The sequence below is a fragment of the Euleptes europaea genome, chromosome 5 (genome assembly GCF_029931775.1).
Source record: "Euleptes europaea isolate rEulEur1 chromosome 5, rEulEur1.hap1, whole genome shotgun sequence".
Lineage (NCBI taxonomy): Eukaryota > Metazoa > Chordata > Lepidosauria > Squamata > Sphaerodactylidae > Euleptes > Euleptes europaea.
Window position 1 is genome coordinate 19,921,993 of NC_079316.1, and position 27,815 is coordinate 19,949,807.

Here is a 27,815-nt window from a genome sequence, read left to right on the forward strand (position 1 = left end):
GGAGATTTGCATACATATATGGGCTTCCATGTGCACATATAACAGGAGGGGCTGTAAACATGTGTTCGTTATACATATAAATGAGTGTCACTGCAATGGCAACTGTTTATGGAGACTTGCGGGGACCGCAATGCACATCCTCATACACACTGTCTTATGCTACCAGTCCCACACAATACCTAAAGCTAGACCAAGGAAAAAGAAGTTTAAAAAATGTTTGCAAAATATATTGCTTATGTTTCTATTTATGTTCAATGCTCTGAAGTTGCTCTTCGGAACATCATAACCTCCAACAAATTCTCTACTATTCTCCCCTCCAACTCATTAAAGCAGTATATATTTAATTTTGAATGATTACACTACCGGCACTAAAATAATCTATGGAAGTAAACATATTGTGCTTTTTCCTATAAAATTATACTATCTTTGTTTTTGCCTAACGGAAGGATACTGCCCATCAAAAGATTATCTCGGCTTTCCCCACCAACAAAACTTTGCCCAATAAAAGTTCTTTATAGAAGGGGGGGAAATCAAGTCCTTTATGCACTTCCATGAATCAATTTGATTTCTAAATCACTAAAACTCTGAATTGAACGTTTCATGAAGTGGCACTGGACCTATTGTGATCCTGACATCAGATGCACCAATGAAGACTTTCATATTTCTTTGCAGAAGAAACGACAGTTTATCTGTTGCACCATTTAATTACTCTTTAAATGACAGTGATGTCTACATTGTGATTTTTTTTTTCCAAATCACTTTCACAACATCATGGTCACTGTTTGCTCTTTCTTCAGTGCTTTACTGCTATAAAATGTCAAGACTGCCCACTTTCTGGCACTCAAGAAAAATCCACACACAAAAACCTTATTGCTCGCGCAGAAACCAACTCACTCGATGGTTAAATCGCCACTTCACAAATCAGGCCGACATTTTCAAGCTCTATTCGTATTTAGTAATGCTCAAAGGACAGTGTCAAAATTCCCTATCGGGCTCTCTCTTCAACACTGACTGAGAGTCAACAGATGGTTTTGGTACTTTAAATGTCTACAACTCCATTTCAGCAACACCCTTTTCATAACAGCATTCAAAAGGGTACCAAACCAATTAACAGTTAATTGTTGGCATAGACAGTAAAAGTTAACATTTGGGGGGGGGGATCAGCATTTGGAAAAGTGTTGGGACTGCTGAATAAATCTTTCAGTCATCGATTCTCTTCCCATCACAGAATAAAACATCAATGTAGAACAACGCAAGGGGACAATATCTCTTCAACCTCAAATGGATTCCTCTGTTTTAGCTTCCTGGAACTATAAAAAAAAAAGTTTACATAAATGGATCCAATGCAACAAAAAAAGCAAGTAACATGGATGCTGCATACTTTGATTAAAAGAAAGCTGCTTTTCAGTAAAGGTTCGGAGCCCTCAAGATAGCTTGCAATATAAACACTGAGCACCGTTAAGCAGGTTTCCACGCTGCTCATAACTGTCAAAAAAAAAAGAACAGCAGCAGCAGCGGCACAGATACAGATTTTTGTCAACCTGTAAACTGTACAGAAGTACATCGATTCAGATTTATATGTATACATTGGGCTCGATCTACTGGGAACTTCTCTGGTGCAAACCTTCTCTGAAGTTGCTGGCGATGGCACAACTCCTACTTTAGCGGTTCTGCTTGCACAAGAGACACACCCCGTGGACCGTCCCCAATACCTGTGCTGATCCACGACTTGACTTCTCCTCTATATATTAACCCTGCTGGGATAATGGAGACACCCCCTTGCCCGTCAAGCACCCTTATTTCCCTTTGCTGCTTTTTGAAGACTTCTGGATCTGAAGCTTCAATTCTTTGATCATCATCTCTAGTTTTTGCCTCGCTTCTCGCTCCTGTCTCAGTTCGTCTTGCAGCTCTTGCCTGTCTGCCTCGGCGTGGTCCAGCCTCTGTCTCAGCTCTGCCAACTGTAGGTTTAAAGAAATAAGAGGTTGAAAGAAATTTTGAATGCATCCAGATATATAACTCCAGAGATGAGAACTGGTTTTTGAAGGAGGAGCAGGAGAAGCAGAAGCAGCAGCAGCAGCAGAAGAGTTGGTTTTTATATGCCGACTTTCTGTACCACTTAAGAAAGAAACAAACCGGCCTACAATCACCTTCCCTTCCCTACAACAGACACCCTGTGAAGTAGGTGAGGCTGAGAGAGCTCTAAGAGAGCTGTGACTAGCCTAAGGTCACCCACATATACGGCTACCCAATTCTTTTAAGAGGAAATGTCAGATTTATTTATGTATGTTGTTTTTTTAAACTCCAAGCATGCTGGGCTTTAATAAACTGACTTATTCCAATGCACCTTTGAAGTTCTCTCTTCTCTTTATTACCTTAAGAAATGAAGAATTTATTTCCTACAACTGTTAACCTCCAAGAGATGTCCACATGCAAACACGTATATGAGCGATGAACTCAGTGGGAGAACTAGCTATGGCAATGCAGCTAGACAAGGTGAAAGGCTTGCTCTCCCTTTCAGGTCCCGCCTGGGGGAGGGCCGTGGCTCAGTGGTAGAGCACCGACTTGGCATGCAGAAGTTCCCAGGTTCAATCCCCAGCATCTCGTTAAACTAGGAAAGTAGGTGATGTGAAAGACCTCTGCCTGAGACCCTGGAGAGCTGCTGCAGGTCTGAGTCGACAATACTGACTTTGATGGACCTAGGGGCTGATTCAGTATAAGGCAGCTTCATGTGCCTTCAGCTCAGAATCCTTACCAAATTAGGCCAAGTAGGAAACTTGGTCACTTAATACTGCATGATGAGACTCAAGAGGGGGAGCCAGCGTGGCATAGTGGTTAAGAGCGGTGGTTTGGAGCAGTGGAGTCTGATCTGGAGAACTGGGTTCGATTCCCCACTCCTCCAAATGAGTGGCGGAGGCTAATCTGGTGAACTAGATTTGTTTCCCCACTCCTGCACACAAAGCCAGCTGGGTGACCTTGGGCTAGTCACAGCTCTCTTAGAGCTCTCTCAGCCCCACCTACCTCACAGGGTGTCTGTTGTGGGGAGGGGGAGGGAAGGTGACTGTAAACCGGTTTGAGTCTCTCTTAAGTGGTAGAGAAAGTCGGCATATAAAAACCAACTCCTCTTCTTCTACAGAGACTACTTGCTAGGTTACAGGTAGGGAATTTTTCCTTTTGAATGGAAGAAAACTTATTATAGCCGGACTCCACTGAAACCAGGTCTCTAATCACCTATTTTATCAAGTATATGAACAGTGGAAGGGAATTTATTCCAGAAATTGGGGGGGGGGGAACAGAGCAAACAGTGAATTTGCAAAATGCTGCTGAATTGGTAGCCATGGACACCTGGTAACACTGATTCTAGCCATGAGTGCTAACAGGAGGTAATAACCCCAGTTCAGAAGTACATGTCAGCACATCTCTATCATAATACATTCTATCACCAGAAAGAAACGTGCTGTCAAGTCACAACTGACTCATGGCAACCCCATCCACAGGGCGTTCCAGGCAAGAGATAAGCAGAGGTGGTCTGCCGTTGCCTTCCTCTGCATAGCAACCCGTCTTTCTTGGTGGTCTCCCTTCCAAATCCTGACTGTGGTCGACCTTGCTTAGCTCCCTAAAACAATCTTCTCTATGAAGTGTTAGACTTGAGTCAGAACCCTGCTTGTGACTAACTGCCTTTTGTCTACCAAACAAGCATGCAGACCGTGATTCCTCTTCAGTTAGCAAGCTATAGAAGCCATCTAGTGGTATGCTTTCACATGACGGGTTTTCTTGACTACCAAAATGCCATAAAGTACTCCTACATAGATGCATTGTTATTTTTACAGAAGGAAATATGTTGAAGGCAGGGTGACACAAGACCAGTTGACACAGAGCCCACAAGTGTAGGTCACCCCGCATGACAGGGCAAAGTATGACAGGGCAAACCTTTGGTTTGCACCAAAAATTTTAATAAGAAAAGAAACGATGCACAAATGGCCATGTGAGTGAACACAATCTGTGGAATTCATGTGTTGCAAGAGGAGTGAACACCAGCAACAGCCATTTCACAAAGAGGCATTTAATCATGGAAGTTCCAGTTTTCATCAAAAGGTTACCCCGGGCAAATGGGGGAGGGCACAGGAGCCCAAGGCTTGGCTTGGCTCTACATGAACAACTAACACACCTGTGTGAACTGGCCCTTTCTTATAAGAAAAGGCTGTTTGGGATTAGAATGCAAATTACGAGGAGGAAGAGGAGAGTTGGTTTTTAGATGCCGACTTTCTCTACCTTTTAAGGAGAATCAAACTGACTTACAATCTCCTCCCTTCCAGTCCGCACAACAGACACCTTGTGAGATAGGCGAGACTGAGAGAGTTTTGAGAGAATTGTGACTAGCCCAAGGTCACCCAACTGGCTTCAAGTGGAGGAGTAGGGAATCCAATCCACTTCACTAGAGTCTGCCACTCATGTGGAGGAGTGGGGAATCAAACCCGGTTCTCTAGATCAGAGTCCGCCACTCCTAACCATCACACCACGCTGGCTAAAAGAGGGATAAAGCTGAGGATCAAGCATAATGGAGAATGGATAGAAGCTTAATCAGTAGCAGCCAAAGAAAAACAGATAAGACATTTTTTTAAGATGGGGCTGATAAAATGAAGACTGAGAGGGGAAAAAAGATGAGGAATGGGGCTGATGGCTCAGTGGTTGAGCATCTGCTGGGCACGCAGAAGGTCCCAGGTTCAATCCCCGGCATCTCCAGTTAAAGGGACTAGGCAGGTAGGTGATGTGAAAGACCTCTGCCTGAGACCCTGGAGAGCCGCTGCCGGTCTGAGTAGACAATATTGACTTTGATGGACCAAGGGTCTGATTCCGTATAAGGCAGCTTCATGTGTTCATAAGCAGAAGTCTCACCAAAAGGGAACAAAGGTAAGGATAAGGAGGAGACGGACCAACACAGATGGGAAGAAACTTAAAGAAAATTACTTTTTTGCTCACCTGAGCTGCATACTCTGCTTCCTTGTCCTTTTCCAAGTTAGTGTCGCAGGTACATTTTTGCTTTATTACTTGCTCTAACTTTTTCTCCAAGTCCCTCTGCTCAACATAAAATTCTTGCATTCTTTGAGCATGTTCGGTCTGCAGAGATTCAAGTTCTTTTTGTAAATTCTGTTGTTCTTCTGTTAACTCCTTCATGGCTTTCGAACTACTTAACATTTCTACTTCCTGTGAAGACGATGACAGAGTAAGACACAGTGTTTCCAATACCAGAAAGGCTTATTTCTTCAGTGGTAAAGACACAGATGATGTGAAAGATCTCTGCCTGAGAAGCTGGAGAGACACTGCCGGTCTGAGTAGACCATACTGACTTTGATGGACCAAGGGTCTGATTCGGTATAAGGCAGCTTCATGTGTTCACAGCACCCTGACCTGGATGGCCCAGGCTAGCCTGATCTCGTCAGATCTCAGAAGCTAAGCAGGGTCAGCCCTGGTTAGTATTTGGATGGGAGACCACCAAGGAATACCAGGGTTGCTGTGCAGAGGAAGGCACTGGCAAACCACCTCTGTTAGTCTCTTGCCATGAAAACCCCCAAAAGGGGGTCACCATAAGTCGGCTGCGACTTGATGGCACTTTACACACACACAAAGACACAGCACTGAAATTTTAACATGCTTTGAAAAGTTTCTTATCTAAGAAAAAAATGTAAACTATGTCTGGCTTCCACAATGAAAACTGGATTGTTTGATATGTATGCCAAAATCTCTCTCACACACGCACAACTGTAATTTGTTCAGTTCAGTAGACCATTTTAGAAACACACCATGAAAATGATGACTTCAGCTAATTTTGCATTATTAGTGCATTAATTAATGTAACTTACACAACATGCTCATGAATGACAGGCGCCATTCAAAAGCCCTGCTGTATTTATTCGGAGCTCCGAGATGATGATGATGATGAACAAGAGTTGGTTTTTATATGTCAACTTTCTCTACCACTTAATCAAACCAGCTTACAATCCCCTTCCCACAACAGACATCCTGTGAGGTGGGTGGGGCTGAGAGAGCTGAGACTAGCCCAAGACCACCCAACTGGCTATATGTGTAGGAGTGGGGGGGAAATTCCAGTTCACCCAGATTAGCATCCGCCGCTCATGTGGAGGAGGAATCAAACCCGGTTCTCCAGATCAGACTCCACTGCTCCAAACCACCACTCTTAACTGCTACACCACGCTGGCTTTCAAAGGGATGTTCTTAAAACTTGCCTTGTTCCCCAAGTGTTGAGCACTTTTGTTACCACTTGCCCTGGCTCAGCTATTATCAGGAGGTTGATGGAGCATGCATATTCCTTCCATTCTGCAGTCACACCACTGGCTGCCCATCAGTTACCAGGCTCCATCTAAAATATTGGCTATCACATACAAAGCCTTGGACCCTCATATCTGTGACACCATTTACCCTCCTAGGCTCCACCTCTACAGTTTCGCTCATCTGAGCAGAGTCAGGCAAAAGAAATAACTGCCTGTACAGATGCCGTCTCTGTTGTGGCCTCCACCTTATGGAATGGCCTGCCTAAACTTTCTCGGCCCTGGCTCTGGCATGGTGGTATGCTCTGCCTGGTAACATCAGGGCCCTGTGGGACCTGGAAGAGTTCCACAGGGCCTGTAAGACACAGCTTGTCCGCTAGGCCTAAAGTTGAGGACAGCCACAGATACCATCTTTACTGGCCGCCCCACCCTCCTTCTCCAAATATGGGTAAATTATGGACTGAAGGGGTGCCACCTGTACGATGCTCACAGTACAATTTGGTACCGTATTTTTCACTCTATAAGACGCACCTGACCATAAGACGCACCTAGTTTTTAGAGGAGGAAAAAGAAGAAAATATATATATTTTTTAATGACCAGCCGGGTCTTTAAAAATATATATTTTCTTCTTTTTCCTCCTTTTTCCTTCTCTTTCCCCACCGCCCCCCTTTCTGGGACACCCGGGAAGGGGAGCGGTGGTGGTTTAAACTGCTCTGCGCTGCCTGCTCTGCGCTGCCTGGGCAGGCAGCACAGAGCAGTTTAACCTACACACACACACCCGCTTCCCGGTCCCGAGGCTCAGCTGTCCCCGCCCAACAGCTGAGCCTCGGATCGGGAAGCGGGGGAGGTTAAACTGCTCTGCGTTGCCTGGGCAGGCAGGGCAGAGCAGTTTAAAGACCCACCGCCCCCTTCCCGGGACTCCCGGGAAGGGGGGCGGTGGTGGTTTAAACTGCTCTGTGCTGCCTGGGCAGGCAACACAGTTTAACCTCCATACACACACACCCTGCGCGTTTCCCGGTCCCCATGCTCAGCTGTTGGGCGGGTCCCCGCCCAACAGCTGAGCCTTGGACCAGGAAACGGGGGGAGGTTAAACTGCTCTGCACTGGGCGGCTGGGAGGGGCCTCCCACCCCCAGCTGGCTGGCGGCGGCCCAGCCGGCTCCCGGGGCGGCCCGACTCCGCGCCCCGCTGCCGCTGCATTCGCTCCATAAGACGCACTGACATTTCCCCTCACTTTTGAGGAGGAAAAAAGTGCGTCTTATAGAGCGAAAAATACGGTAATTGGTGCTCCATCCTTGATGTGAGTTTTAGGTTTTATTGTTGATTTTATTAATTATTTTATGTGTTATTGATTGTTTTAAATGATGTTACTCGCCCTGAGCAGGCTTGCTGGGGAGGGCCGGCCACAAATTTGGTAGATAAACAAACAAATAAATAAAATAAACTTTCGTCTCTATTAATCTTGTTGAAACTACAGAGCACACGTTGGATTAACTTCCAACTTCTTCCCAACACTTCCCAAATGCATTAAGCAAAAGTGGAGCACTATAAATATTAAAAGAATATTGAAGGATTTCCCCCATACAGGCTTGGGACATAAATCCACAAAAATTCATAACCAACAGAATCTTATGCTAGCCTTCCTGCCCATGCATGACAATATTAAACATGTGCCTAAAACAAAAGAAGGGGAGGAGAAAGAAACAGATATTATGAAGTTTCTTCACCTGGGCCATGTCCGCACTTACCATTTGCGGCGCCAGTTTCCACGGGCTTTCCTTGCATGTTACCACTGCAACTCACCCGAAGGATTCTGAGGACGTCTCCAGAGCGCAATTTCGCCGCGTTAAGCGCATCCGCTTATACGGCGAATTAAAAAAATTAAATGTCCTCCACACCCGGTGCCTTACAGTGGGAACATGCAAACTGTGTTCGATCCATTTCCTGCTGCCAGCCCACTTCCTGCTGCCAGCCAACCCCCACACTCTCCCCGCCTCCCTTACTCACGCTGAACCAATCGCCGTCCTTGCTTGGAGAAGCCGACTGGGCATGCGTGGGAGCGTGCCGGTCTGGGCTTATCAAAAGCAGCGGACAAAGGCGGCGCGGTGGGAACAGAAATTTAAACTCGTTTTGGATGCTTTCGTACTGGACGCATGTAAATAGCGATGTAAGTTGCTGGTGCGTTCACAGGACTGGTTTCCCTAGGGAGTCTAAGTTAGATGCCCGAGAACTGAAATAATATTTATTCTTTCAGGCTTCTAACACAGATCCTTGTTTTACTTCTTGTGAAAATCCCTGAACAATTACTTGCAGAACCAACTTCTAGATAGAAACTTTTACACTGTGCACAAAATCTCTCTTCCTCTCTCTGTGTGGAGGGGGTATGGCTCAGTGGTAGAGCACTTGCTTGCCATGCAGAAGGTCCCAGGTTCAATCCTTGGCATCTCCAGCTAAAACGATCAGGTGGTTGGTGATATAAAAGACCTCCACCTGAGACACTGGAGAGTTACTGCCAATCTGGGTAGACAATACCAACCCTGATGGACTAATGGTCCGATTCAGTATAAGGAAGCTTCATGCAGTCACGTGTTCTCTCTCCACGCTATCCACACTGCTTTAATACAGAAGCACAAAAAAAACCCCACAGCAATGTAAGAAGTTATATATTTCTAGCCATATTTGACATTTTTGCCTCTGAGAGCTAAAAAAAGTGCTACCACCTCCAGATGGTGATTTTCAGCACAGAAAATTACTTCAGCTACATCTAAAGTCTGATAATTCCAATTATATCAGTTTATAGCATACTGTCATGTGAAATGGCCAGCCAAGTCTCTTTGTCTCTCTGCAGTTTGTAGTAACAATACAAATTCACTTGCAACTACTATGAAAGGTAACATATCAAGCAGTTTCCTGAAAACAGAATATAGCTAAAAATAGACTAATACCGTACCATTTGGAGATGCTGCTTCTTTTGCAAAATCGTATGTAGCTTTTCTTGCTGCTTTATATACGTTCTCATGACTTCTTCCATAATTTTCCCTTTGTCATCATCACAACCAATATCATTAGTAAGAGTCTGAGTTGACGATTGTGCATCGCTGTTTAATTCTGCCTCTGTATATTCTACGGTTGTTTTGGAGGGGATCTGTTCAGCTTTCCTTTTGTTTGCAGGTTTAGCAGACACGGGCTGCTCTGTAGAGGGCAAAAAGGTAAACAAAACAAGCTTGTTGAAACCCCCAACTGGAAGTTACAATATACAAAATTTAAGAGTTTCAAAATTTAATTTCCCCACTTACCTAAACCAGCACATACTTCTGTGCTAAGTTTCCCGTCGACTTTGTTTGGAGCTTCAAGAGAGCTATCTTGATATAAAATGGCTTTTTTGCGCTTGCTGGCACTGTGCTGTTTTACCGATTGCCCAGGCAGAGATTTGATTACTTCTGCAAACTTCTCTGCTGTTTTTGCAGCTTCTTTACATTGAGATACAGACGAGGTAAGAGATACATTGGGAGCGACCACTTTGTCACACATGTAAAAGTAGTAGCTGGAAACAACACAAAAGTGGAATTAAGAGAAAAACATTTAACCAATACCAAATTTCACATGAATATCTTAAAGCTGTAAAACCCTGGGAACATTAATTAATTCGGCTTCTGTTACACAGGTAACAGGTAAGGGCAGTCCCGTGAGCAAGAACCAGGTCATTATTGACCCACGGGATGACGTCACATTGTGACGTTTACTAGGCAGACTATGTTTACAGGGTGGTTTGCCATTGCCTTCCCTAGTCGTCTACACTTTACCCCCAGCAAGCTGGGTACTCATTCTACCGCCTTCTGAAGAATAGAAAACTGAGTCAACTTTCAACCGGCTAGCTGAAACCGACTTCCGTCGGGATCGAACTCAGGTCGTGCACGGAACTTGGACTGCAGTACTGCAACTTACCACTCTGCGCTGCGGGGATCCTCTGTTACACAAGAACAGATTTAAAAGGGAAAATTTACTTTCCTAATCCTTAGATTGCTTTAAAGCAGTTGTATGTATTTATTATTTAGTGTAACATGATGAGAACCAAATCAACTAGGGAAAGCATAATGAAATCTAGATGCTATCAGGAGATTCAAATGCCTTCCAGGCAAGGATGAATAAAGAGAACTATTTTAGCTTCTCCAGGTGTTGCTCCAAATGCCATCATCTTGTTCAGACCTATGCACCTGCAAATTTGCATATCTACTATTTTCTAAAAATTGCTGCAGTTTTTGTTGCTTCCTTTTTGGTTGCCTCTGTACTGTTTTATTATGTAGATTTAACTATGCTTTACGTAACTTTTCAGCACTCCAACAGAGTAGAAGATGCTACTCAAACACTGAGAAACAAACAAATAATCTGTATTGCAGTCATTACAAAACAGTCTAGCTTTCCCCACAATTCCTACATCAGCAGCATTTTGCAGCAGACAAACTAGAAAAGAATGGGGCAAGAGTCCAGTAGCACCTTAAAGACCAACAAAAATATTTTCTGGTAGGGTATGAGCTTTCGTGAGCCACAGAATGGTTATGTGCAGCAAAACCAGTTCCTTCCCCAATTAACAAGGGATGGCCATCTCCCGTTTCAAGTTTTCAGTTATGCAATAGACGTAACTCCTTTTCTATGAGGACTAGGCATTTTGTCATGCAGAAATGGCTCCACTGCTTTATTTCTGGCCCATTACATGCATCAGAAAGCAAATATTTACTTTTCTAAGGAAGTCAATGGATCAGGGGTGGGGAGATATACACGTGTGTGCACATGCTTGATATCCAGATGGAGACTTATGTGCGTGAAGATATAAAATGGGAATCCTGCCTTTGCCTTGAGCTCAGTAGCGGGCTTTAAGCCACTACTCTCTCTGCATCCCCCAACCAATCAGTACAGTTTTGAATCTCTCACCCTCCAGCTTCAGCAGATGACCCCGCATTCTAGTATTATGAGAGAGGGAGGAAAGCTTCTCCCTGTCCACTCTCTCCATACCATGCATAATTTTATAGATCTCTATCATGTCTCTCCTTTACCGCCTTCTAGTATTATGAGTGAGGGAGAAAACGGACTAGGGGCGAAATACATGTTAAAAGCTACTGTATATACTTGAGGTAGGTAGGGAAAGGTAATCCATATGCCTGGTGGATATAACGTGACCGCTTCCATACCGAAGCAATGCGCTCAGTTTGTGAAATCAGCTGAGGAAGAGCACAAGTGATAATGCAACTGCAACATCAGCATTATACAGACATGTCATCAGCAGAGTGTGGCTTCACGTGATTCCGGTGTGATTCTGGCTCTCAAAAAAGCAGGGAGGAATCCAAAAGAGTTAATTGTTGTAGTGATGGGCAACTGAACATACTCCTTTGTTGACTAGGCAAATGCACCTTTAGGTAACGACAGGCATAATATCCAGATGCCATAAATAACTATGCCTTGAAACAGAAGGGAGATGACCCTGGACTTAGCCTTCAGTGGGGCCCAAGATTTCCCAATTCCCCCAAGGATTTGCTTCCTACCCAAGTAGCATCTGCTGCGGTAACTCTGCAACCAGCTTCATACTAATATATTATGGAAGCAGGATTAAGGGAGAACCAACAAGGCAATTTATGCCACATTCAGTTGGTCAACCAACCTGTGGGGGAAAGAAGAGAGCTCGGACAGGGCAGGAGTCCTGCAAGAAGAAAACTGGGGCGGCTGCATGAAACTGCAAAGGTACATAGGACAGCACAGGAAGAGATCAAATCAAATAATAAAGTAAGTATTTATAAAGCAGCTTAAATGTATGGTGAAGAGCTAGGAGATGAAGACAAATCGCTGGGTAACAAAGCATAGCAACATATCGAAGGAGTATGCTGCTATACCAGCACTATCCTGCCCCCCACCAGGATGCTAGAAGGAACTCTGTTGCTCCAGAAGGTCTGACCAGAACCAATGGGTTGAAATTAAATCAAAAGAGTTTCCATCTAGACATTAGGAAGGATGTTCTAACAGTTAGAGCAGTTCCTCGGTGGAACAGGCTTCCTTGGGAGATGGCAAGCTCTCCTTCCCTGGAAGTTTTTAAGCAGAGGCTAGATGGCCATCTGTCAGGAATTATGGTTGTATGACCTTAGTCAGATCATGAGAGGGAGGGCACCTTGGCCATCTTCTGGGCATGGAGTATGGGTCACTGGGGGTGTGGAGGGGGGAGGTAGTTGTGAATTTCTTGCATTGTGCAGGGGGGTTGGACTAGATGACCCTGGTGGTCCCTTCCAACTCTATCATTCTATGATTCTATGAACTCAGAAGCCAAATCCTCACAAGCCCCCTTACACAGACTTCCTGATAGAACTTAAAAGGGCCAGAGCAGTCAAGTATCCGTTCTTCCTGGGTCTGCCAACACCTTGGGCAAAGTGATTCAGGCAGGGGACCGAGACTGCATGGATTTTTCTTGAGCAACTGGATGGAGCCTTGGGAGGGAGGGGGAAGACACACTGAGTGACAATCCTGGCACTGCAGGGCAAGAGGGTCCAGGTTCTGAGTTCTCAACAGCAGAATTGTCTGGGCCATCTGAAACTGGTGAGCAGAGATGCGCACTGAGTAGTCTCAGAACTCCTTAGGGACTGGAGTCACTTCAGGAGCTGTCTGATTATTTTCCAAGGGTATCATTTGAAAAAGGTTACAAGGGGTGCCTAAGACTATGATGGGTAGCTGTGTTAGTCTGACCCTAGCAGTAGAAAAAAGCAAGAGTCCAGTAGCACTTTAAAGACTAACAAAATTTCTGGCAAGGGAAGAGCTTTCGTGAGCCACAGCTGTAACTCGCGAAAGCTCCTACCCTGCCAGAAATTTTGTTAGTCTTTCGGTGCTACTGGACTCTTGCTCTTTTCTACTACTAGGGGAGTCTAAGGTTTTGAGCGGGGACTGATTCTTGACCATCTAATGTTGCGGTAGCAGCAACTCCAGGGATTTCAAGAGTGGATTCTCCTGGGCAGGAGTTAGACCCATCGTCCCAAATGCTCAGCTGCAGATCAACTGTCGACTCCTGATACAATTTCTTAAGGCGTATATTACAAAACTTACAAAATCCCAGTAAGTTCAAATATCTTTAAGCAAAAGAATTAAAATAAAGAACTAGCTGTGCTGTTGCTGAAAAATTCTGATGAAGTTATTTATTACCTGGGGTGCATAAATGAGTGTGGCTGACTAACTGTGTCTTCTTCTTGCTTTATGACTGGATACCACTGTTGGAATTCTAGGTTATACGGAGAATCTGCCTGAAAAAAAGGAAGAAAAGTCAGCATCCTTATTTTGTTAGACATCAGTCTTACAGCTGTAAAAGGCATTTTCTGAAGGAATTATATTAGGTCTGTTCCTACAGAATTTCCCAGGGAAGTAGAACAAACTTACGAAGATATCAGAACCTCAGCAGTACTATCTCCGTTTGGCCCACGCCACTCACAGGTGAAACAATAACCAGCTTCCTTGAAGACTATGTATCCTCCTGCTTTTTTCTTTCAAAAGTTACAGAACCTGCTGCTACAGGTAAATTCATCAACAGACCATCAGGTCTGGACAGCACAAAAACCACTTCCAGCATGCTGCCTGCTTATGTGGTACATTTCTACTACAATGTATATTTATGTCCATTGTCAAATGTGTTTTTACTTGCAATTCATGGGCAGACAATGGATACGTGGTTAAATATGTGGGATTTTTAAATATCCGACACCAACACATGGTTTTGCTGTTCAAGGTAGTAAACAGTGTCATAACACAGTCTTACTTAATATAATGGCATTAAAATTTGATTATGGCTACCGAAAGGAAGCGAGGAATCTGCACCACTGATGTGGTTACAATGGGTTGGATCCTGCAGTCTGTCAGTGGAAAGTGCTGATGGCTGCAGGTCTTCCCATTTCTCCCCTCTCCCCAGCAGTCATTTCCTGCCATAGGAACATTTATTCCCAAGGTAGCAGGACCTATGTGGACTAATAACCACTTGGGTCGGGAGAGGGAAAGGGGAGAAATCGCTCCGTTCTGCCTCTCACAACACCAGGGCTCTGCTGACAAAAAAAATTAGAAGGGAGCAAGTTTGCCCCCTTCCCCCACCCTACTGCAGCCAATGCTGACCTCTAAAAAAGGTAAAGGTACTCCCCTGTGCAAGCACAGGGTCATTACTGACTAGGGTTGCCAACCTCCAGGTACTAGCTGGAGATCTCCCACTATTACAACTGATCTCCAGCCGACAGAGATCAGTTCCCCTGGAGAAAATGGCCACTTTGGAAATTGGACTCTATGGCATTGAAGTCCCGCCTTCCTCAGGCCCCACCCCAAAAACCTCCCACCAGTGGAGAAGAGGGACCTGGCAACTGTATCACTGACCCATCGGGTGACGGATGTCACATCAAGTTTACTAGGCAGACTGTGTTTACGGGGTGGTTTGCCATCACCTTCCCCAGTCGACTACACTTTACCCCGAGCAAGCTGGGGTACTCATTTTACCGACCATGGAAGGATGGAAGGCTGAGTCAACCTTGAGCTGAAACTGACGTCCTCCGGGATCAAACTCAGGCTGTGAGCAGAGCTTTTGACTGCAGGACTGCAGCTTACCACTCTGTGCCATGGGGCCTGCATTGCTAGAATTCCACACGAGTCATGTGCATAAATGTAAAATTTCTGGAAATGTTGAAGCCATGAAAAGAACAGTGTTCCCTTCCCCCCCCTTCAGGGAAATAAATGAGAAAGGGGGGTGAAATGTATACAGTACTTTCCCCCCTATCAAATCTAAACCTATTTTGCTACTTTAACAAGAAAAGCATCATTTGTCACTTACAATATAAAATTGTACTAACTGACATGTTTATGGAATTTAAAAGCATAAATGCCTCAGCTTTTCACAAGCAAAACTGCAAATACTCCCAATACTAAGATGAGAGAGAGCTGCCAACTGCTGCACTATATGCTGTCTTAGTATACATCATTCATTCCAAATAATAAATACATTTCATAGTAATTTTTTTCCAGTGTCCCCCCTACATTTCTGTTTTTTTCCAATGGGAAAAATGGGGGGACCTTCATGAAAAAAACAGAAACATTTTCCCCTCTAAATTTTTCCAGCCTTTCTCTAGTCCTAGAACCCCAGGAATCAACTTTCCCAGAGTTGCAAATAGCTGCTTAGGGAAGGAAAGAACCAGGACAATCAGGGATCACAGCACAGACTTCCCAAATTTCTTGTGCTGGATCCAACCTACAGTGTGGATTATGTTATATGGCCGCTTAAGCAATACATGAAAACACACTGATAAGTTCCTGCTAGAAGACAGCTGAAGGAATACCCACATTGTACTTTTTTCTACTGCAGAAAAATGTCCATTCAATAATTTCTGGGGGTGGAAATTAGGTAAGAAAGCCCAGTGATTTTAAGCACCTATCATTACTAGAAGGCAAACTTCAAAGATTTTGCAGGAAAAATCCACAATGGGCCAGCAGGAATTCAGAAGCTTTGCTTGCAAACTTTTAATTCCACCCTATCAATAGTCCTGCCCATGACCTTGACTCATCTCTCTATCCAAACTATCTAAGTGAAATTTCAAATACCAACAAAAAAAAAATCTGGCTAAAAGACCTTATAGTCACCGTGTGTTTTCAGTCACAGACTGCAGTTACATTTTTATGACTGCCAACCACTACTCAGTTTTGTTAATAACGTGAAAGCAATTTAGTTGCAAGAGTGAGCTTTTCAATGAACATTCATAGCAAAAGGAAAAATAGAATGTTTTACATGTATAATGTAAACAGAACATTAGGATTTGTGCATACATGCTCGCACACATGTATGTAGTGAAGGAGTTTTGCACATTAATCCTTCCAAGGTAAAAACACCTTGTTTCGGCTTCTCAAAGTCCACCTGTGAGTGGATCCATTTGACTTTTTATCACTGTAGTTTCCAAACATGCGCTGAATTATGAAGTACTGTTTCACGCTACATATAAAGGAGACAAATACTTTCTTTGAAAGATACGTGGTACCAGCACAAAAGATCTGTGCGTGTGTCACAGGAACTATAATTGACTCAGCTTTTCCATCATATGTACTCAACATTTGTTTCTCACCAGCTTGTGTGCATTTGAGATCCATTTCAAAGGAGCACCTGGTAACAGTCATAAAGTTACTAAAAATGTAAACCTTTCCATTTCTAAGGCAATCAACTCATTAGGACCCTACCCGAGACAGAATTACGCACCATAGTTTGAACACTGTATATAATCCTCTTTATGCATTCACAATTAACTAATATCGTTCAGATCCTATTGTATATTCAAGGGCACGCAGGAGCATTAGATCAGTGTTGGCTGCAAAAATCTTTATAAGCTGAACCATGACATATGCTACCGGGAAAAGACAGATCCCTGGAAAATCTACCTCAAGGAACAAATGCTTTTCCAATTCCTCTCAGAATTTAACCATGTAGGCAGTACATGAGCCAAATAAAAATTCACTGAACAATACAATCCTTTATTAATTTTCAGAACTATGCTTTAGATGCGCATTCCTAGGGGGAGGGCAAAGCTCCATAGGAGCTGGTGTGACCACGTACCAGCGTAAGTGCCCCAGGATAACGGGCCCTTACACCGTCCCAGGTGGCACACACGGCAATGCCTGGGTGCCCTGGTGTGGTGAGGGCCTCTGCTGCCGCAGCGCCGGTACCTAAATCCCGGAAGCAGAAGGCCGCACCGGCGTCAGGGGGGCATTCCAAGGGCCAGAGCTGATATTAGTCAACTTCCTAGCACCTTTGGCCCCGGGAATGCCCCCTTGAGCAGCGGTGAGGTTGAGCCACCTTTTTCAGTGGCGTAACCTCACAGTTAGCTATGGGGCATTTCTCCTTTTTTAATGTTAAAAAAACTTTTTATTTCTCTGCGGTGGCTGGGACACCTCCGAGGAGGAGGCGTGGCTGTGCTGCTCCCAGCCGCTACGGATCCACACACCCCTCAGGAATTGGTTGCCCATCTCTAATCTTCACCTCCATCGCCTCTAAATGGTGTTGTTCCCCCATTCCTGCAGCTTTAGAAACCACATTATATTTATTGCCTTCTGGTCCCGTCCCCCCCACAAGAAGAAGAAGAGTTGGTTTTTATATACTGACTTTCTCTACCACTTAAGGGAGACTCAAAACGGCTCACAATCACTTTCCCTTCCTCTCCCCACAACAGACACCCTGTGTGGTAGGTGGGGCTGAGAGAGCTCTAACAGAGCTGTGACTAGCCCAAGGTCACCCAGCAGGCTTTGTGTGTAGGAGTGGGGAAACAAATCCAGTTCACCAAATTAGCCTCCGCCGCTCATGCGGAGAATCAGAATTAGGAATGGTTCAGATCACCAAAAGGGTATTCCTCCACCACCACCCACTAACCCTTGGCTGCTCCTCGCTCTTCAAAATGTGCATACCCCAGAATCTCTGTGCATCTGAATTACTTTCTGATACTTGCTTTTCACATCTTAGAAGTGTCAGAAGCACTGCTGAAGCAGCAGAGTGCATCTGCAACTCCTGCTAATACATGCATAATGGGGTTGCTCCTGTTCGCATGCATAAATTTTCCTTTTAAAGGCTCGGAGTATTTTGCAGCCTATTTCTAGATCCTTTTTCGGATTGTCAAGGAACAGGGTGGGATTCTGCACTGAGGGCAAATGGGAGCCTCGGCAAGGTAAGCTTTCACAGTTCTAATAACGAGAGCCTTAGAGGGGCTGGGCAACTTTGAGGCAGAGAATTTTTATAAATACGCAGAGAGTCAACTGTTCCTGGATGCATGCCGTTTTGTTGCATTTAAAAAAGGGGGGGTTATTCAAGGCTCATGGTAGCCTTTCTTCTAGAAAAATGGGGAGAGGAGGAAAGTCACTCCCCAGCCAGGCCCAGGTGTAACTAGCTCTCTGCAGCTGCTCCCTATTTCTCTTTAAAGGTGAAATACAAGAGTGGTGAGACCCCCAGAAAGGAGAAGTTTAAGATACGTAATGGTCTCCCTACTATTGGTTAAGAGCGGTGGACTCTGATCGGGAGAACCTGGTTTGATTCTCCACTCCTCCACATGAGCGGCAGACTCTAATCTGGTGAACCGGATTGGTTTCCCCTCTCCTGCACATGAAGCCTGCTGGGTGATCTTGGGCTAGTCACACCCTTTCAGCCCCACCTACCTCACAGGGTGTCTGTTGTGGGGAGGGAAAGGGAAGGTGATTTTAAGCCGGGTTGATTCTTCTCCAGGATCAGAGGAGCATGCCTATTATCTCAGATGCTGATGGAGCTGCTGCAGTCGTCTTGTTTGGGGGCTTCCTAGAGGCACCCGGTTGGCCACTGTGTGAACAGACTGATGGACTTGATGGGCCTTGGTCTGATCCAGCAGGGCTTTTCTTGTGTTCTTATGTTATGTTCTTTAACTGGTAGAGAAAGTCGGCATAAAAAAACCAACTCTTCTTCTTCTATTGTATCTGTTTCTTCATGGAAGTGCATGCCTGTTCAGGCACAGACATGATTACTGTCTCCTTCATCTTCACTAAGAAGGGAGAAGGTGGGGAGTAAACAGGACATTTTCAGAAATCCAGGGTGAAATCCAGCATACTTATAGACAGGTTTTTAAATCCATCCAAGTTTCTATATTTTCAGGTCTATTACTGACCAGCATGTTTCCTCACCAGAGTTTCAAATATTCCTTGAATGTCCAGCTGCAAATATCCCCCCACTAGACTGCACCAGCTCATTAAACATGAGGGAACCATGCCAAAGCTAATAAAATGCTGGATATTAAACACATCAACAAACCCAGTCTCATAGTCTCTGTCCTTATCTGAATTCTCCCCTCTTCCACAAATTACTCATTAAAACTCATGTAGTGAAGTCTCCTGAAAAGGTCATCGGTATTTATACAGCAATATGTAAATGCAGCATCATATTTGGGTAGTACATTGCCTTTCATTAGCCCTATCGCAAGACTTCAACAAGATGATAATGAGATCATTTACAAGCTGTAGGACACAATGAATCTATCACTTTCTTTTCAGGTAAGTCAAAATGTTATTTATCGATATACACTCTTACGAGAGAGACATTATCTCATAAGTAATTATAGTATTGCGGCTGAATGTCAAAGACAATCGGATACATCATTAAATCAGTATATATGTGATTTATAGCTTGAGCAGCCGTATACAAGCACACTATCTTCCTGGACTGTTTACCACAAATTAAACCAGTGAGCTTCCAATTACTAATCAGTGGTCTTAGTAGAGCCACATTATTGCCAGTCAGCTAGCTCCTCTAGGCCTGACCCCATGTCATAGTTTCTGCATACAGTATATGTCTTGCTCTTTCCTCCTCCAATGGATAAGTAGCAGGGCACAAGAAGAAGAGAAGCCCATAAGGAAGCCCATTTCAGATGGTCCTGAAATATTCGTAGCTATACTCAAATTGCATTTTCCGATTTGCGGCAACAGGCCTTCATGGTATGGGGTAGAAGCCTCTCCCAGCCCAGAAGACGAAGAAGAGTTGGTTTTTATATGCTGACTTTTTCTACCACTTAATAGAGAATCAAACCGGCTTACAATCACCTTCCCTTCCCCTCCCCACAACAGACACCCTGTGAGGTATAGAATCATAGAAAGGTGGGGCTGAGAGAGCTCTAAGAGAACTGTGACCAACTCAAGGTCACCCATCTGGCTTTGTGTGTAGGAGTGGGGAAACCAACCTGATTCTCCAGATTATAATCCGCAGCTCATGTGGAGGAGTGGGGAATCAAACCTGATTCTCCAAATTAGAGTCCACCGCTCTTAACCACTACAGCACGCTGGCTCCAATTATTAATCAGTGGTCTTAGTTTAGAGCTACATTATCACCAGTCAGCTAGCTACACCATCTACCTGACATAACAGGGAAAGCCTCAAATAAACTTGGGATCTCTTGCTTGCAAAGCATGAACTATGGCCCCTCTCCCCAAAACACCCAACTTTTCCAGTTATAGATGCTAGACCTAAATCTAAGAAACCTTGCCCCTTTCCTAGCCAGTCTCTCAAACTCCCCTGCTTAATTTTTTAATACTCTTTTATCCCATTTCCTCCCAGTTTGCCAATGTCTATCCATCAAGCAGCACGTTCTATATGTAGCTGAGACAATAAAAACAGCCTCCGTGTACTACAAACTCCTTCCCAGTTCCTCAAGCACTAACCAGAGTAGGGTGTGTCTTTAATTAGAAGAGTGCCTACCCATGAAAAGCTATATGCCAACAGAAACATTACACAGACACTGCAACCTTGTTTTTCTGAGCATCTCTCCAGTTATGAGAGCTAAAAACTAAAAACAACAAAAACCTGAAATTGAAAAACTGGAAGCCAAAAGGCACATTTCTGACTACCCCTGGTTGCCATATAGAAACTTCAGTTGGCCCAGCAGCTATTCACTTGCAATAATGCATAAAGCACAGAGAAAGAGAATCTCTAAATTGTTGTTCTACTAGAGTGCTTGCAATGCTTACAACTTGGGCCACTTTCCTTTTCATTTTGTTGAGGTTCTTTATGGTATAGCCAAGAGATAGTAACTATCGTCATAGCTGCTTGTGGTAAAGAACAGTCACAGCATGGAGAAAACTACCCAAGCCTCCATGATAACATTCCTGATTTAAACCTCCCATATGAATTGATAAGGACCAGAAAGGAGGAGGAGAAAGAGGAGGAGTTGGTTTCCATATCCTGAGAGAGCTCTAAGAGAGACTAGCCCAAGGTCACCCAGCTGGCCTTATGTGTAGGAGTGGGGAAACCAAGCCGGTTCAACAGATTAGCGTCTGCCACTCATGTGGAGGAGTGGGAAATCAATTCCGGTTCTCCAGATTAGAGTACACTGCTCCAAACCACCACTCTTAACCACTACACCATGCTGGCTCTCCATTAACCTCCCATTTCTACCCCTATCTTGCTGCACGGTCAGATCCTTTAAAATGTTAGGCAACGTCAAGTGACAGCAGTGTTTTAGGCCAATGAGTATTGGGGGGGTGGGGGAGAAACAGACCAATACACTGTATTGCTAAAATGCCTCAAGTAAAACTTTGCAATGCAAGACAGATACCTATGGTGCTGGCCGTACAAGTTAAAGATAGACAGAATCCAAGACAGAAATACTGCCTCGTCGTCAATTACGGTAAGTAATTAGCGAAGATACCAGCTTCAAGCTACACAAGCAGATTTCTGAACTAGTAATGGCCAAAATGGGCGCCAGCAGAACAACGTAACTAGCTTTGCTTAGTTTTATGAAATAGGCAGCATGCGGTATGTTTTTAAAATTAGCTGCAATGCTAACCTACAACAATTACCTAATTCCCGGTGCTTACTCACATTTACTTTACCTTGCTTCGCAGCCAATCCAAAGACATCACATGCATCTCTGTCTCCCTCATTCTTTTTTCCCCCCTCTAGCCATACCCTTACCTTTGGAACTTTCTCACCCCAGATCCTAAAATAATCCCCTCCATCTTGGAGTTTAAGAAGTGCCTCCAGGCCTCACCGATCAACTTTCTCTTTTGCTCTTCCTCCTTTCCATACTTACTTTCTTAATGTTTACTACAGCACGGACAGGGCTGCATCTTTGTTTCATCATTTCCTGGTGCTTATTTATTTATTGAGGATTACATATACCAGGGATCCCCAACCTTTCTGAGCCTGCGGGTACCTTTGGTCTAGCACAGGGTGTGGTGGATGCAACCACAAAATGGCTGCCTCAGGAAGCAGAGCCAATAACATGTCATGGAACGAGGGTAAGCATTAACTCTAATAATAAATCTTCAACATTTCAAGCAACATGGTATAATGGTTAAGAGCAGTGGACTCTAATCTGGAGAACCGGGTTTGATTCCCCACTCCTCCACATGAAGCCAGCTGGGTGACCTTGGGCTAGTCACAGTTCTCTTAAGAGCTCTCTCAGCCCTACCTGCCTCACAGGGTGTCTGTTGTGGGGAGGGGAAGGTGATTGTAAGCCGGCTTGATCCTTCCTTAAGTGGTAGAGAAAGTCAGCATATAAAAATCAACTCTTCTTCTTCAGAAGCTGCTTGACAGGATGCCTTTTTAAAATGAACATATTGTTTAAAAATGTTTTCTTGCATACACGCAGCTTACCTTCAGCCTTGCATTGGAGATCTTTGTGCTGTGGTGGCAGCTGCTACCAAAGCAATGTTTTTAAAGATCTGCGCAGCCAATCAGATCTCTAATGGCCAATCAGAAGCCCTGCCAGGCAAAAGCCCCATCTGGCCCCACCCACTTTCTAAAAACTACTTAGCAGGTCCCCTTGACAGACGTTATCATTCTTAATATTACATATGAAACAAAATCAAACACGATGGGTAGCTGTTTTAGTCTGTCTGTAGCAGCAGAAAAGAGCAAGGGTCCGGTACACCTTAAAGACTAACAAAAGTTCTGGCGAGTGTGAGGTTTTGTGAGTCACAGCTCACTTATTGAAGTTGTGATTCACAAAAGCTCATACCCTGCCAGAAATCTTGCTAGTCTTTAAGGTGCTACTGAACTCTTGCTCTTTTCTACAAAATCAAACAGGAATACGTTGGTTTTTCCCCCCAAACAACAAGTCTGCTCTTCTAATGATATGTTCAAAAGTCAGGAAACGAGAAATGAAGTTTCAAAGCCGCTAGCTTATGATCCTGTGTTTTAAGCACAAAGAGTGTTATTTTTTACCAGAGTTGTGTTTGCTGTGATAAGGTGATACTTCCTGCTAACAGCTAAGGTTTTAATACACAAGGGACAAATTCACATTCACAGTTATGAAGAACATACTTAGAATATTTAAATGTCATCTTTAACACTAAATGAAACCAAACATTTTTGCAAGAATAAACAAACTTACTTTAGCCTGGGTCTTCTGATTTTTCACACTAAATTTCTCTTTCATTTCTTCCAGGAGATGTTTCAAATCTCTCTCTTCCGGAGTCCCTAAATATTTTTGGTTAATGTGAAGATAGCAGGGCCACTTGGCCGATTCAAAACCCCAGTGACAGGTCCTCTTATCTGGAGAACGATGAGAATGCATCACAAACGTTTGCGGGGAAAACATCCCAAAGCATTCTGAGCACTGGATGCAAGGGGAATCCGGCTGAAGGTAAAACTGTGGAGCAAACAAGCCCTGGCACTTGCCCAAACACTCATGCGCCACTTCAAAGGCACTGCCAGTTTCTTTCAGTTGGGCAAGAGAGTTTTTTGCATGGAGCAAGCTACCATTTTGAGGGAAAGTGTGAGGACGCAGCAATGCGTTGCATAGCCTCTGAGCATCAGTCAGGGTGATAAGCCCACAAGACGGAGCATTGAACGGAAGAATTCCCAAGACCTTCAAAATGTGAAGCTGGTCAGAAGTGCAACGAGAACAATAGATGTAAAGTTCATCACACACGGTGTTGATTTGCTGCAGGGAAAAGTCGCGGAGCACAGAGTTCAAGACCTGAGGCAGGCAAAGTCTCTTTTCCCCCCCAACTTTAAAACAAGATATAGACTCCCCTTCCAACAAAGTCTGAGTTAACTCCGTAGAACTGTCTGAAGGAACAAGCAGAGGGCCAGGAAGTATCTGGGGCGACGGTAGCGGTACAAAGAGAGAAGACGTGCTCTCTTGGGAGTGGCGAGCTGAAAATGCTGCTGGGCCTCCCAGTGAACTCTGGCTGCTTAAGTGGAACTGTGCCAATGTGTGTTTCAACCCAGGATTTAAGTTCAAAGGCTCAGATGTTGCAGCAATGTTTGGCTTGGCCTCTTCTTCTCTGTCCTCCATACCATTTTCTTCACACTCATCCAAGTGTTCCTTCTTTATTGTTGTCAGCTTATTTATCACAGTTTGAACTTTTTCTTTTACATGCATGTCTGTCATTGCTTTCTTTGCTGGAGGGCTGCCATCTTCTTGCACCACAGTCCCCTTTGGCTTTGCTTGACGACCCAGAGGGAAATTTATCTGTGGAGCTTCCATCACTAAATCTTAGATAGGTAGATCTGAAATTTGATCTTAGGTAGCCCTTCCAAATGTCAGTTTCCAGTTATTTGGTGCACATTCAACTGCTTTCACCGCTTTGTATTTAATAGCATAGCAATTAACAAAGAGGGATTGCTTAGAAACAACTGTCTTATTTAAAAATACTTCTTCAGTTTACTGATATAAAATGTACAACTCAATCCACGTACAAAAAGGTTTTGCTAACTCCCTTATCACTGGTTTTGAAAACGATCCAATGATTTAATCCAATAGAAAACTGTAATTTAGTACAAAGTCTAGTAGCTTTGAAGGATTTTTCTATTTTTATAAACACATAGGCTCTTAATATTTGCTTCCATCTGAACATAAAAGCACAGAACCGCTGATATTGTCATAGACCAAGACATGTTGGTTCCAAAGTTATACTTCTATACATTAATGGGACAGGTGCTTTATGTAGCAGATTCCTTTTATTCAGGAGTATCGGACCACGAGGCTGTGTATTTACTGTGCAACGAAGTTTTCCACCTTCAATAACGTTGACGTTGATTCATCAACAAACTCCAAATTGAAAGTTGTTCTCAGGTGGCTAGCAGTAGTTGTAAGGACGATAACCATTGCGAATATCAGTGCGTCAACTCCAAGGCTTAATAATGAAAGCAAGATCCTGGCCATCAGCAAAATTAACTTCTCATACTAGGAATTCATACATCTGTCCATTTTTCACCGAATCTAAACGGGAGGGAAGGGGAAAAAATATTCACATCTATTACACTAGTGAAATAGTTTAACACATTCAAGTTAACCTCACAGATTCTAAAAAGAGTGATTGCCAAACTGATCTAAACAATAAAATAATGACTTAAAGTGCAGTATCTTCTATCAAACAAATGTGCCTTGATTAATGAGGTTGCAAAACTGAGGTAGAATTTCTATCTTGATAAAATAGTCTGTGCATTATTTGCAAGAGGGCATAATCAAAAACAACCTAATGAAAATCGTCACCTGATTCATCTCCTTTCAGAATACTTATTTTGCCATATTGATCCTCATACTTTTTCCCATACTGTTCTGATAAGGACGAGTCTGAAGGAACAAGCATTAGATAGATATTCCACCGTCTATACACCCAAACATGGACAAACCACCTAGCAGGACTAAAACTCACCCACAGATAACACACATGGAAAGGAAGGCTCCTTTCTACCTTGGAAGCTCAATCATTGCTGCTACTGCTAGGTGTGCGTGTTTGCCACCCATTTATAATACTAGATTTCTAAAGTACAAGAGTATTGTAGCAGTGCTGAAGCAGGTATGGACCTGATCAGCAGCAATACAGGGAAACACCGGGACTCCAGAGAGAGGTCACTAAAGAAACACAAATATACTTAAAGAAGGGACCTTTAAAACAGGGCTCGACAAATCCCAGGCAACAGGTTGCCACGGTGCCCAGAAATTTCATTGTGGCACCTAATATTTCCAGCAATTTTTTATTGTAGTTTCTCCTGGCATTTTCTCAGTATTAAGTAAAGAACTTATTTATCATTTGCATCAGAGTGTTTTCTTGTATGACAAAAATAAATGTGCATCAAGCTCTTAACATTGCATGTTTAGAATTAGGTTTTGAGGTACCCATAATTTTAAAATATGATCACTGAACACGAAACCATGACGGTTGAAAAATGAGCCTGACTCCTAAATTTTTGGGCTGGCTCTGACAGCCAAAGAAAATTTGTCAAGGCCTGCTTTAAAATGCTTTGTATTTTTTGCATTCCCCAGACTCCTTTCCTATTTATAAAAAACACCATCATTTTGATGAAATATTGCTTGTAACTGCTCCCCTCATGTGAATTAGCTGCAGCGTATCATATCAATACACCTGTCAAAGAAATTCTCACTTTCCCAACATTCTGATCTTTACCCCAACGTCTGCCTGTAGATCTTCACCACTGTTACCCCCTACAGAGTACCCACTTCATTTATGACCACACTTTTGAACATGAACTCCCCCAGTTTTCGGACAATGCTCTATTCCCTCTCCATTATAACACGTAAACTCTAAACCTATAAAATCAGCCTTACTCACATGGAATATAGTGTCTCAGCATAATGCAGAGCAGGCATTCCACTTAGCCTCTCCCTTCCTTCTTCTCCCTAGGCAGGCTAACGATGAGTGGAAAACCCACTATGCTCTCAGTATTTTTATTTATTTATTTAGTGATTTACAGCCCGCCCTCCCTGGCAGAAGCTGGCTTAAGGCGGGTAACATCATACAAAAACATTAATACATTTATGATAAAATTAACCACAAAATCTAACCTTAAACAATAAAATCTCTTGTTTTATCTGGCTAAGGGCCGTAAATAAATTATCTATCTAAACAATAAAATCCCAATTTAAAACTTAAAACAACAAAACTACCGATGGCGCCTACAGTACTCGTGTTGCCAGATATTTGCAGCAGGTTACCCCTCAGTTGACATTAATATAACAGGAGGGGGGAGAATAGGAGGGCTAGCAGATGATATTCGCGGCTGTCCTCAACCACAGGCCTGGCGGAATAGCTCTGTCTTGCAGGCCCTGCAGAACTTTTTAAGGTCCCGAAGGGCCCTGACGTCACCGGACAGAGCATTCCACCAGGCCAGTGCCGAAAAGTATCCCTTCTCCAATATACTATGAGTCTGAGTGGATTTCTCACAACCAACTCAGCCTTCCCGTAATATCAACATATTCTGATGTTGAGCAGAATGCTTGCTTCACTCTAATTATCCTCAGTATTATCTTTCCCACTAGCCCTGTCCCTTCTCTTGCACGACCTCAGAATCCTGCAACTGCATTGTGTGGCTGGGTTTGTTTGTTTTTTAATCTTGTTTTTGCCTTTTTAAAACAACGCATCCCCCTCCACACCAGATTTTGCTGCATAATTCTAAGGTTCTCCCTTCCCCCTTACTAATGGCCCTCTCTGACTTCCTGGTGGGTGTGATTTGGCACCCATTATAGCTGCACATGCCCTGACCGGGATAGCCCAGTCTGGAAAGCGAAGCAGGGTTGACCCTGGTCAGTGGTTGGATGAGAGACCACCAAGGAATACCAGGGTCACCATGCAAAGGGAGACAATGGCAAACCACCTCTGAATGTCTCTTGCCTTGAAAACCTTACAGGGTCACCATATGTTGGCTGTGACTTGACTAGGACTTGACGGCAACAACAACAAAACTGCACATGGTCCTGGGGTCACCATGAGTCAGTTGCGACTTGGTAGCATACAATTATTATTATTACAGCCGCACACAAGACACAGGACATTTTCATCATCTACAAATGAACTCCTGCATGCTTAAATAGAAAATGTACTCTTGGGATTGTGAGAATACATTCACAACCTCTATAAAAGAAAGAAAAAAAAGGAAGCCCCAATTGCACACACTGTATATTCAGGGGCTAGAGCTAGGGAAATCTCTAGAGAAATTACAAGGTCCCTTTACCCTTTCAGACTCGCATATCAAATGAAGGTATCTGCACTCCAATCATATATGGTGTGATTTAGAGCAA

The 27,815-nt window shown here is 43.8% G+C and overlaps 1 protein-coding gene across 1 annotated transcript; it reads right to left on the minus strand.

Annotated features, from left to right (window-relative positions):
* Positions 1–1,795: 1,795 nt before the first annotated feature.
* SKIL (SKI like proto-oncogene) lies at positions 1,796–24,260 on the minus strand. The gene is made up of 6 exons (XM_056850591.1): positions 23,160–24,260; positions 13,457–13,554; positions 9,580–9,827; positions 9,234–9,475; positions 4,978–5,202; positions 1,796–1,958 (listed from the first exon to the last, which is right to left on the minus strand). The coding sequence occupies exons 1-6, from the start codon at positions 24,258–24,260 to the stop codon at positions 1,797–1,799; spliced, it is 2,076 nt and encodes a 691-aa protein (XP_056706569.1). The 3' UTR covers position 1,796.
* Positions 24,261–27,815: the final 3,555 nt, after the last annotated feature.

Coding starts and splice junctions, on each gene's coding strand:
- SKIL (XM_056850591.1), bottom strand. CDS start 24,260: ATGGAAGCTCCACAGATAAATTTCCCTCTGGGTCGTCAAGCAAAGCCA. Junction 9,476..9,579: donor AGAAGTATGTGCTGGTTTAG/GTAAGTGGGGAA, acceptor TGCCCTCTACAG/AGCAGCCCGTGTCTGCTAAA. Junction 1,959..4,977: donor AAGCAGAGTATGCAGCTCAG/GTGAGCAAAAAA, acceptor TTAAACCTACAG/TTGGCAGAGCTGAGACAGAG.